Here is a 12,919-nt window from a genome sequence, read left to right on the forward strand (position 1 = left end):
TTTTTTTTTGATTGTAGTGGTATATTTTTACAGGACATTAATGAAATAAACATATGAAATGATAAACTGCTGAAATACTTTATTATTGTCACTAGTTTGTGCATCTTTTTTATTTACATCTGTGCAGAACATGGAATGCTTGACGTTGCCATGTTTTCCTTCTTTCCCAGTCATTCTAAATTTTAATATTTGGGCTCCATCTTTGTTTTTTGTGACATATTTATCCTTTTGGATGGAGTCTCCATGCGTGCATTCCGTAACTCATCCTCATCAGTGGCCCTTGCCATGAAATCACAGAACCCAAAAAGTGAGCGAGATTTACAGCAGAAAAGCTGATAAAATGCGAAGGAACGGTCTGGGTTTATTGGCTCAAACAATGATTTCCTCCTCTTTCTTTCCATTATGATCCTTAAGTGAGCTTCCTGTCCTTTTAGCTCAGGTGATCTGTGCCTATTTGGGGTGAATATACACCTTATTAGAGGGCTGTTACAGGGTATTAGTTTGTGTTTGGCTTAAACAACTCAACACTTACATAAGTGTAACTGTGTCCTGTTTCGCATGATAATTCAGCACGTTCATGTTTGCGTGTTGAATTGGCCCACTGTGGTCATAAATAAATATGATGTTTTACATATGAACCAATCACATTTCAGTGTCTTAGGACACTCCATACATTTCACTGAATGCAGCTCTGTATCTGCCAGTAATAAACGTATCATTGGGTTCCACGTAACTGCTTGCTGTTAAGACATGTGCCTCTGTAAATCACCACATCTGAGTGTCACGAAACTGTGTTTCTCTTCAGATCAAAACAGGTTGTCCTTTGTAGTGGTGGTGGTATGGATGGCGCTGGAGTCTTCGTGATTGGACCCCCGGCGTACGGGCAGTGGGTGACAGCGTAGCAGTGCAAGGAGCTCTCTAGACACACTGCTGGAGAAGGCTGTGTAGATCCAGGGGTTGGTGCAGGAGTTCAGACTGGCCAGCAGCATAAGGATTGTGAAGGCCACTCCTGAGAGAGAGAGAGAGAGAGAAAGAGAGAGAACCAAAAACACACGTTGGTGGATTGGCGACTCAAAAGTGTCCATAGGTTTGAGTTTGTGAGTGTGTGTGTGTGTGTGTCGCCCTGCGAAGGACTGCCACCCCCTCCATATATATATATATATATATATATATATATATATATATATCTTTTAAGAGAGAGACAGAGCGAGAGTGAGACTGCGAGAGGGGAGTCACATTTATCTCAGCACTGTCATATGAGACGTATATTAGATTATAAAAAGAGAAGTGATAGATGGTTATACATCACAGGAGAGGTCAGACTAATTTCTTCTTTTATAACACACACACACACACACACACACACACACACACCCTATACATATCCCAGCCAAGGTTCTTCTTTTGACCTTACACTCCCCTATTACAAATTCCAGATCATAAAACCATAAAATGAACACATCACGGTCTATGAATAGCACTCTGTGTGGCATTATATGTATCACCATGAAGATTCTGTTCATTTATCTTACTGGACCAGGTAGGTCCATTAACCATTATCTGATATGTCCTTTGTGTAAACCCATTTTTCTAATCTTAAATTTATAGAGATTTTGAAACTGACATTTTAAGGGAAAAGTATTACATACTGTTCATTTAATTTGAGCTGAAACATCTTTACACGGATCCGGCACCTCTTTATGTTTTTATAGAACAGTACTGCCCCCTATAACCTCCTGACACATTCCCTCATATTCTTGGTCTCTGTGGTGCTTTGATCAGTGATAGGTGGCAGGGGTGGGATAAGGAAGGGAAACCTTAGTTAAAATGAATATTGCCCTTCCTGCTGGTCTATGAATATGTACTCTAAATGTTTTTAAGGCAGGCAAAAGTCACTACACTTCAGTCAAAGACTCTGGGAAAACAAAACGTTTGCTGTAAAAATATTATGAAGAATCGTGCTTAATATGACCTAGTCTTGCAGGGTTAGATGTGATTTTGTGAGAAGAAGGTCTGATGACAGCCATGAGAAATCCTGAAAAAAAGTGTAGGAACACAGACTTTTTTGGGTGGGAACATGAATGAGTGAATTTTCTAAAATGGTCGCGTCAACACTGTCAGGAGGACTCCAGTTCAGCAGCTGTAGAGTTGTTAGCTCATCTTGCTGGTGTTACTAACAGGACTCTGTAACTTTCTAAGTGTTGGCCCTATCATTAGTTGATCAATATTTTGATCCCTGGTTTCCAGGATTGTAGTCTGTGTCCAGGAGCCTGGAACAACACAACTGGTCATCCTCGCTCCAGAACAATTAGCATCATGCTAGCATGTGAGGTCTGTTTAATACCACAACAGAAGTGGGCACTTAGCGTACTCCCAGCAAACTGATTAAGCATGTGCTAGTCCTCTGAGCTTCATAGCTTTGTGTGACTGAAACAGACACAGAACAGGAGTTGGCAATGACTATATATTGGGGAGAAAAGTATCTTCAAAAAAGTATACAGATGAGAATTTGGGAGTGGGCTTGAGAAGGAACATGCCCTTGTTAATGGAAGGTTTTGATGCAATCCAACAACAAAAGTTGTTGTTCAGGTTTATGTCAGATCTGGAGTCTACCTGGAATCACCGAGCAAAACGCAACTCACCGTGGGCAGGGTGCCAGTCCATCACAGGGTATCATACACACACACAAACACACAGTTTTCTGACTGTGGGGGGAAACCAGAGCCCAAGGAGGACACCCATGTGGACACAGGGAGAACATACCAAAGTACTCAAAGACAGTAACCCAAATAGAAGACCCCAAGACCCTGTATTTGAGTGGTAACAGCACTACTAGGTGCATCATAATGCCACATACAATGTACCCCAAATAAATAAATAAATACATGAAATTAAAAAAATTGATTTTGTTCCAGGTTGACCTAAATAAGTAGATACAATATGGAATCATACAGACAGCTGATGCTAACTGAACAGGGCCAATGTGTGTGTGTATGCGTAAGTATGAGTGTGTGTGTGTGACCCTTTGGCAGTAATGTTTGCTTTTTAATCTCCAGCATCTGGCTAAGTGGGAGACAGCAGCAAAGGCCTGAAACATGTTATTTAAAACAGGTTCTTTATTGGCACCAGGATACGTGCGCGAATGCACTGCAGGAGTAGGAAAGCGAGGACAGAAGGACAGCCACGGGACACACTGCACTGTCAAGACTCACATGAATTATTATGTGAAGAGAGACAGATAAAGAAAGAAAGTAAAAATCACAGTCACTGAGCATTAGGTTGTGTTTCAGGGACTGAACCGAAACGACACAAATCGGATTGTTTGCCTGAACACGACCTAGATCGGATTTTTTTGTTCATCTATTTGCAGATCAGATTAATCTGACACCATGCACATGCAATGTTTTTGAGAACTTTTAAAAACAATATATAATGTTGATATTAATAATGCACATTTGAGTTATTATTAAAATTCTAATGCTGTTCATTTTCACAAGTCACAATGACGTAAGTCTCAAACATGTGCCTATTCCGGATTTACCTAGAATGACCTGTTAATTACTAAACTGGAAGGGAGACAACGTTTAGCCAATCATGTGCACCGGCTCAAACCAGCGTATTAGCAGGAGCAGCAAGCTAATTGTGATTGTAAGTATTTTAAATGTTTCTCCATCTGCTCACCCCATCTCCTCTGAAAGGCACCGATGAACCGTGAAAAGGTTTCATCCTCAAACAAATTTTATATTATTTATGACTATATATTGGAAGTTTTGTTTTTCAAGAAAAAAAGCAGTGAAATTTCAAAAGCCAGTATGTCATGTGTTAGTTCACATTAATGGGAAAAGGTAGTGCACATGTAGTGTCTGTGTTACACAGCTTCAGGGACCTGAAGGTTGAGGGTTCGAGTCCCGCTCCGGGTGACTGTCTGTGAGGAGTGTGGTGTGTTCTCCCTGTGTCTGCGTGGGTTTCCTCTGGGTGACTGTCTGTGAGGAGTGTGGTGTGTTTTCTCTGTGTCTGTGTGGGTTTCCTCCGGGTGACTGTCTGTGTGGTGTGTTCTCCCTGTGTCTGCGTGGGTTTCCTCCGGGTGACTGTCTGTGAGGAGTGTGGTGTGTTCTCCCTGTGTCTGCATGGGTTTCCTCCGGGTGACTGTCTGTGAGGAGTGTGGTGTGTTCTCTCTGTGTCTGCGTGGGTTTCCTCCGGATGACTGTCTGTGAGGAGTGTGTTGTGTTCTCCCTGTGTCTGCGTGGGTTTCCTCCAGATGACTGTCTGTGAGGTGTCAAAAGTGTCCATAGGTGTGAATGTGTGAGTTTGTGTCAACCTGTGAAGGACTGGCGCCCCCTATAGGGTGTGTTCCCACCTTGCGGCCAGTGATTTTTCTGGACACCACCCTTCCTTTCCACACTGGTCTTGGAACCAGCACTAGGAGCCCACTTACCAGTGCAACTCCCAACAGCTGGGCGGTGAACACAGTGCGAACACCCTGATCCCCACAGTGACCAGAGGCAGGGACCAAAACCTGGATCTCCAGCCCTTAGCGCAGTGCGCTATACCCCAGATTTATATATTATTGCATAGCACATATTGGCATATTTATTTTACCCCATTTTATTATTATCTCTATAGACTTTTTTTTCCTACTTCACCCCAGAATTAACATTTAGTTTTCTTCATCATTTCAATTCTTCAGATTTAAAAACTTCCCACTTTCACTGGGAAGTGCACATGACAAATAACTAAGTAACATATAGAAGGGTTGCACCAAAATATTGTTAACTGAGCAGTAAGTGGTTTAAAGTAGGAATAGCTTTAGATTCATAATCTCACCTTGGTCTGGTGGGTTGGGGTCCCAAGCAGCCCAGAGCTGCACTATGAAGAAGGGTGACCAGCACATGGTGTAGACCAACACAATGACTAGGGTCATCCTCACTGTTTTGGACATTGCTCTGGACACCCCTGGTGGTGTTGGAGGCAGAGGGTGTGGAGAGGGAGAGGAGGGGTAGTGAACCGGGTCTGAGGCCTCTGCAGGGGCCTCCATGGTGTTAGTGTATAGTTCAGAGTAATCCAGAGGTGCCTGGTAGCAGGTAGTGCCAGGCTCAGAGACAGTCTTCTGGCTCAAACAGCACTGCTGAGGAGGCGATGAGTTAGTGTGATTAGTGTGAGTGTGTCTGTGGGTGGGAGGAAGCATGTCAGCAGACCAAGAGCAGAAGGAGGGACCACCACTTGTCATCAGCTCACATGTACACTGGTCCTCCCTAGAGGAGTATCCACAGCAGTCTGGATGTGGTGCATACTGGGAGCTGTAGGAGTCATAGTGTGAATTTGAAGATTCACTGTTATTGTTCCTCAAGTGGAGTTCTCCTCGAGCTTCTCTTGGCATGAATCCCCCTCTCGTCTGGTCCTCCTGTTTTTTCGGGCCGGAGAAGCAGAAGAAGATAAGGTTTTTCTTCAAGTCTGCCGACACCACCCGCTCAGACTTCATGTAGATGTTGTCATGAATCTCCCTGAATATTCGCACCTGTGAACAAAACAGATGTGATGAAATGAACTGTCACTGATGCACACCAGTCAGTGACTCAGTAAGACAATCACTCACATCTTCACTGAATCCATCAGAGGAGGCTGAACAAAGTAAATCAGACCAAGACCAGGGGATCATGGACAAGATTATGGAAAAAGCGTTCCCTTGCAAATGTTTTTGCGTTCCCTTGCAAAAAAAAAAAGATTCATACAGAGCCTGTGCACATAGTAAATCACACACATTGAATTCTTGTCTTTGTGGATTTTACTATTTCTACTGACTTGTGTAGTATTTAATCAAAATGCAACTATGGAAAAGAATCATTTTTTGATGTTAACATATTAATTTTGTTTCAAGTCATTGATTTAAGGAGCCTGAATAAAATGTAATAGGGCAGGTGAAATAGGCAGCTGTCCAAGCAAAACACCCACCATTACTTTACATATGAGACTAACCAAGAGACAAAATGAATTACACCAGAGCTTAATATTTCACAGATCCAAACCACAGGGCAATAATCAAATTCGAACTATCAAACAGGAAGTTACTGCAGTGATTCCCAAAACACTCCACTAGGTCCCACAAACATTACATATTTTTGCTTCCATTCAGGTTCCAAGTTATCACTTACTCAGTATTCAGAGTGCTTAAAAGAGCACTGCACGATTTTATTCACATACCTGTCTGTCTCTGTTATTGTAGTTTAGCTACTTATCAGCCTTTCCCCTAACTCCGCCCGTCCCCTATTTCTGGCCACTGCCATATATGGTGCAATTCCGCTCTCTCTCTTAGCCTATCGCATTGGGTAAAACAATAAAATTTCAAAAAAAAGTTCAAGCCTTAGTAGGGCATTTAAACATCAGTCTTGCAAAAAGTCACATATCTAAATAATATTTAAGTATCTCTAACAGTGTTGTAATTCTTTGTGTGCAAAACTGCAGGTAAAACACAACACATTTCCGTTTCGCGACAGATATTTCCCTCAGTGTAAAAGTTAGCTTGCCGGTTAGCTTCCTTTTCTCTGAGGGGAAAATCTACCGCCATTGTTATCCTTACATGTAGAGCACGGATACCAACACAGGACAAACGCAATCTCATTGTGAACCTCTCAAAACCACTGAATGTGGTAGCAACTGTGTTGTTTCACTGTCACAAGCAGGGGAGGTGGCCGAAGTTAGGGGGCGCTAGTAATCTTAGCAGTACTGGCACCTACTTAAACAAAAGCGTTTTTATCTAAAAGCATATTTTCTTTCAAAATCAAGCAAGCCTTGAACATTAATCTACACACATATGACTCCTGAAAAATGTTGATTTGAGTGAGTAAAGTACTTCTATTTATTTACAGTTAACTAAGATTTCTAATATTGTATTTACAAGTGGTCGGAACTAGGAGTACATACGCTAGCTACCCGAGGTAGCACATTCCGAATCCTGAATCCCGAATCCAGTGGCCAAACAGGTGAACTACAACAAAAAACAGGCCATCTTGGAGCACAGTTTTTCAAACTTATTTTTCAGGCACAGAGTGCACTTGTGCTGCTGCCACTGCTAAAATAAACACTTTTAATCATGTTCCCCATAATTTACAGTTCATTTGTACAAGTTTGAACAGGAAATTAAACCATGTTACTTGCTTAGTTCCAATAAGCCAGGAGTTTGAGTTAGAGCAAAACTTTGGACGAAATAAATGGCCCTGTGAACAGTTTGAGAACAATTGTGTTATAACCAAGCTACGTACAGTTCAATGAAAAATCAATGTGGGTGGAGTTGGTTTATATAGTCCATTGTTTACACATCATTAGGTTCCAGAACAAATGTAACAAAGGTCTGTGATAAGTTGCGTTGCTATTGCCCAGTGATGTGAAATATCTCCGTGGTAGAACAAGTGTATTGAAACATAACAGCTCTGACCAACAGGACTGACCTCTCACGACATGGTAATCTAAATGATAAGAGTAGAGGCATGTAGTAAATCCAGAATTACCAGTTATTGGTGCTATTTTGGTAGAGCTAGTGGACGTGAAGCCAAATGGGAACATAAATGAAAAAAGGGTGAACAATAATGTTCATTCAGCTGAAAGTTCCAAGGTTGCTAAATGCTAATTTGTAATTTTCCCAGTCTCACAGGACATCAGCAGCCCTGATAGCAAGGAGACGGCAGACCACGGTTAGTCCACTGAGGGCAAAGTGGGCAAAGTTTGGCACTTTTCTATTCACAGTCCAATTTATAATTTTTTCCTTCATTAGGTTCTTTTTGTTATTCTTTATAAATTAGATTATTAAATAAATGTAATCCAACACAGTATCAACATTTTTATCATAATCATTTCATATCAGGCTTATACTCGTTATTATATCTCTCATAGTTGTTGGTAATATTTGTCTTAGTTTGTTTTCCAGAATAAAAGTCTCTGTGAATGTAAAATCTGTTTGAGGAGATTATAAATGAGTTATATCCTGTACAGGACAGTAATCTAAGTGGTCCGATGGTGGACCAGCAGTGGTCTACAGTCAGTGGTGTGCCAACCATTTTACGCCAGGAGAACAATATATGCTTGCTGTCTGGGAAGTACTTGAACAAGCAAAAATTAATCACATATACGTGTCTAATTTTTCTACAAATTACAGAATGTAACCAATATTTTGGCAAATATACATGCATTTAAGACTTAATCTTAAAAAAAAAAAAAAAAACAGAAGCAGGTGCTTGAGCTAACTAGATGCTTTATTTGTGTGTTATTTGTTTGAAACAGCCATCAGGCAGTATTCATCTTCCCAATGTACCAGTGTATCTTATAAAATGCCAAAGGAAAACACATTTTAGTAAAAGAACTTTGCCGCGAAATACTATATACAACTTAAAAGTGAACCTAATGGACAGGAACTGTGGTCAGTCCGTTCTAAACAAAAACAAGAGGAGTATAGGGGGAGGTAATGTATACATCATACAGAGTCCCAGCAGGTTTGGGAAGACTTCCATTACCTGACACACTGTGATGATGAAGGCAGGCAGGACAAATACTGCTAGGGTCATCCATGTTACATAAGCCTTGAGACCCCAGGGCTCAGCAAAGTGCCCCCAGCACTCAAACACCCCCGGAGCCACCTCAGACTTCGAGAAAATAAACACCTGAAGAGAAAGAGGTTAAAGAAATTCAATCAACAAATTAGGTGCTCAGAAAATAAATTAAGATTGCAGGATTTGTTCTCTTAGATGTTTGTGAGTTATGTCTTATGTGTTGATTTGAAAGGAATTTAAGTTCAAAGATAAACCAATCATTTAGTAACTATGACTATGAATAGGGAGACCAGATCTGAGATGGTGAAAAAGAGGACACGTCTCCAGGGGGGGGGGACTACTGACGTGCAGACTGACCAATTAAATGTTTACAGAGAAGGTTATCGACCAATAACGGTAGCTCTACAGTCAGACCGTCCATTCAGAAGATTTTAGGCTACTTCACCACGCCCCCTTCTCACTCAAGCGAACCAATCGGAATAGGGGAGGGCGGGACTAGTTTGTGAACGAAATGTTTTGAAGTTCTATGTAAGCGCTAGAAAAACAAAATCCCGGACGTTTGTGAAATTCCGCCCGGACATTTTTTTAAGTCTAAAAAAGAGGACATGTCCAGGTAAAAGAGGATGTCTGGTCACCCTAACTATGAAATAATTAGCATTAGAGGGGACATCTACGATTGTGGGCAAACGCAGTTCTCTCTGGGTTGTTTATGTTCAGGATCTCCGCATGTGTGAAGTTGGAACAGTATGTTTGTAAATAAAAACTACTGTTAGTTGTACGTGACTGAGGTTTAACTTGTCTGTAAATTTTTATTCACTGTTGGAATTAACACAGAATCTTAAATTGCTTTATTGTTGTATTACCCACCTATGGAACAGGAATAGAGAAATATCCTCATCAGGGTTCATGCTTTTGAAAGTTTGGAGTTCTCTCTGTTGTCGAAAAAACAACAGATGACTTTTCTCTGTCATCTCTGAGAGAAAGAAAGCCTAGCATACCGGACCGACACAGTTTGTTTTTTACTCATTTACAGACACTGGGGCTTCGTAAAGAGATTGAACTGGTTTCTAGGACACAAACAGACTGGAGAGGTAGCGAATGGTGAGGAAACATCTTCTGAATTTTATGAATCGATAATTTTATTATTGATTACAATTGTTAATATTATCTATAAAACTGGCTGTTTCAACATCTCTGTACGATAAAAGCTATAGTTCTTTATTTTAAAAAAGCTAGCCGTTAATCACAAAAAGTGTATTTCTGGTGATGTGACAGTTTTCTGTCTTTGTGCCTGAATGGAAAAAAAAAGAAACTGCTCTTTTACCTGTGGTACACTGAGCACCAGGGCCAGCCCCCAGGCCACCATGATTGGTGTGTTCCACCATGAGACTGACCCCCCTCTGTAGGCCTGTAAAGGGCAGCAAATGGCGTAATGTCGGTCCACCGTCATGGCCACAATCATATAGGAAGATGCAAACATGCCGACGATCTGCATGTACTTCACTGAACGGCAGAGCGCATCAGGGCCCTGGAACCTCTCTGTTATGTCCCACACCAGCTGTGGGAGAACCTGGAAAACATGAGGTTATTACACTTCATTTCACTACAGCGGAGCCTTTTAGCAACATGAGCCTTCAGGGATGTTGCTATCAAACACAAGGTAACCTAAGAGCTCAAACTAAATGGGAACATTGTGCTCTTTCCATGTGGTACATCCATGCTTTGTGTCAAATCTCCTCATGGTTTTTAAACATCAGAACAGGCTCATTGTTCGGCTAAGAACCTTTCCAGCCAAGAGTGGCTATGTTTGGTGTTTTGAAACTAAGCATTTGGAATAAATAACACATCTGTACTTGCTATTTCTCAGCTTGCTATTCCAGAAAACTATAAATTAGCACCCAGACTTGGATTCATTTGACGTATTGGAAATGCACTGATGGACTTCCACTTAGCGATCCAATATGGCCCAAAGCTATGGTTTGGCCCAAAAACTCTTTCCTGCTTTTCCCAAATGTGATCAATTAAACAAGACATGTTTGTCTTAGCCAGCAAATAAAACAGAGATACTTTTAGCCACCAGTTAGCACAGAGAATCTGTAAATTAGCCTAAATCCAGACAACTTCCATGATCTTTTAGCAATATTAGCCTTCTAGCTCCAGTTCAAAACCATCCATCCATCCATCCATCCATTATCTGTAGCCGCTTATCCAATTCAGGGTCAGGGTGGGTCCAGAGCCTACCTTGAATCATTGGGCACAAGGCAGGAATACACCCTGGAGGGGGTGCCAGTCCTTCACAGAGCAACACAGACACACACACATTCACTCCCACACTCACACCTACGGACACTTTTGAGTCGCCAATCCACCTACCAACGTATGTTTTTGGACTGTGGGAGGAAACCGGAGCACCCGGCGGAAACCCACGCGGACACAGGGAGAACACATCACACTTCTCACAGACAGTCACCGGGAGGAAACCCACGCAGACACGGGGAGAACACACCACACTCCTCACAGACAGTCACCCGGAGCGGGAATCGAACCCACAACCTCCAGGTCCCTGGAGCTGTGTGACTGTGACACTACCTGCTGCGTCACCGTGCCGCCCAGTTCGAAACCATGGATGCCAAACATGTTTTAGCCGCTCACCTGGACATCTTTGTCAATTTTAAGGCTGTTTTTTTAGGATGTGGTTTAACGTATAGCTCCTCATCATTACTGCCCTCACCTGGAAGAAAGCCACCACCAGGTCAGCCACACACAGGTTGACCATGAACAGGTGCATGGGAGCGTTGTACTTGCGCCTTCGAAGCAGAACCCACAGCACAAAGCTGTTGCCCAGTGTGGTGAGAGCCAGAACCAGGCCCAGGACCCCTATTTCAGCACGGGCCAGAGCCATATCCCGCACCCTGGCTATAGGGGGGACCTGAGTGGTGCTGGTGGAACCATTGTGAAGCAGCCAGAAATATGAGCCCCCTCCATGTGAACCGTTGAGGCCACCAAGCTCGGAGACAGGAGCTGATGTGATGTTGGTCCACTGGATGGTCGTATGGTCAGATACATCCCAACCTGGCTCCACTGAGATGCTCTCCATTAGGCCTGAAAAGTTAAAGAATATTGATAATTATCAACATGATATTTTTTAAGGCCATGGTTTTAGATATTCTCAATGTGCAAAGGTAAACATGTATCTCCAGAAGAGAACTCATGGTAAAAAGATTTAATTCCATGCAATTTTGGAGCATTTACTGGTCCATTCTTCACCAGATTGTCACACAGTGTGAAGGACAGCTGCTGTGTTCCAATGATGTAAACTTAAATGTCTTTTTCTTTGGACAGCAACTATATATTTTCCTCTCCTTTTTAAATTCTCAATTTATTGTTAATCATTTTATTCGATTTATAGTCATAATGAAATAATGTTGTATTATGAAAATCTATGTTTCCAGTGTGTTATGGCCAGTGATTCCGGGTAGGCTCCAGACCCACCATGACCCGAACTGGATAAGCGGTTATGGACAATGAATGTATAATTTATCTTGATAAAACAATGTTTATGTTGTGATAATTAAATAATTTAAAATCTTTAGTCATATTAAATTGAGTAAAAAAATACACAAAACCACTTTTGGGGTTTCTGTAATTTTTCCATATTGATGATATATTAATAACATATTTGTTCAGTATAAAAACACTAACTTTGAACAATTCGTATGTCTGTACTCGAGGTGGGATTGTGCACCTTACTACTGTTGGGAACAAAAAACGGTCCATACATTTGAGGAAAATTCAAAAACCAAAGGGTTGTAAGTCGTAAATTATTTTCAGAATAAGCCTTTTGTATTCTTTAGGTTTCATAATAATACCTGAATTGAGCATTAGAAATTTCATGTAATCATTATCTGTATGGAAACATTTGGGAAACATATATTAGTCCATTACACCCAGCTCTAGTCCCCATGTCAGTAAGAGATTTCACATGGGAGCATCTACCATAACAGAGCATAGATCAGATGCTCTAGTGTCCCAGTGCGAAGGCTCCCTGAAGGATTGTTTTTGGATTCTAAAACTGAACACAGTAATCACTTTGTTGTTTTAACGTCCAAATAAAACTAACTAATGGCTGACTTATGAAAACAGAGCTGATATTGCGATAACCCCCTTTTTATAAGATGATCCTAACTTTGTTCACTGATTTCACGCTCGTGCACCGCCACAAACACTCCATCTCCCTTCTTTCTTTTGACTTACTTCAAACAGGATTACAGTTACTTGCTGTTAAAAATTTGAATTTACAACATTTGTTTACAATGTACCTCCACCCCCTTCTCCATCTTTCTCTAATCTACTCTCTGATTTATCACCTGGTTCATTTCAGT

At 41.4% G+C, this 12,919-nt stretch overlaps 1 protein-coding gene across 1 annotated transcript; it reads right to left on the minus strand.

The window, feature by feature from the left end:
* Positions 1–806: 806 nt before the first annotated feature.
* On the minus strand, positions 807–11,634 carry avpr2aa (arginine vasopressin receptor 2a, duplicate a). Its single transcript, XM_066671092.1, has 6 exons — positions 11,269–11,634; positions 9,862–10,107; positions 8,502–8,648; positions 5,220–5,515; positions 4,825–5,141; positions 807–1,009 (listed from the first exon to the last, which is right to left on the minus strand). The coding sequence occupies exons 1-6, from the start codon at positions 11,632–11,634 to the stop codon at positions 807–809; spliced, it is 1,575 nt and encodes a 524-aa protein (XP_066527189.1).
* Between the last annotated feature and the right edge of the window lie 1,285 nt (positions 11,635–12,919).

Source organism: Hoplias malabaricus, chromosome 5 (genome assembly GCF_029633855.1).
Source record: "Hoplias malabaricus isolate fHopMal1 chromosome 5, fHopMal1.hap1, whole genome shotgun sequence".
NCBI classification, from domain to species: domain Eukaryota; kingdom Metazoa; phylum Chordata; class Actinopteri; order Characiformes; family Erythrinidae; genus Hoplias; species Hoplias malabaricus.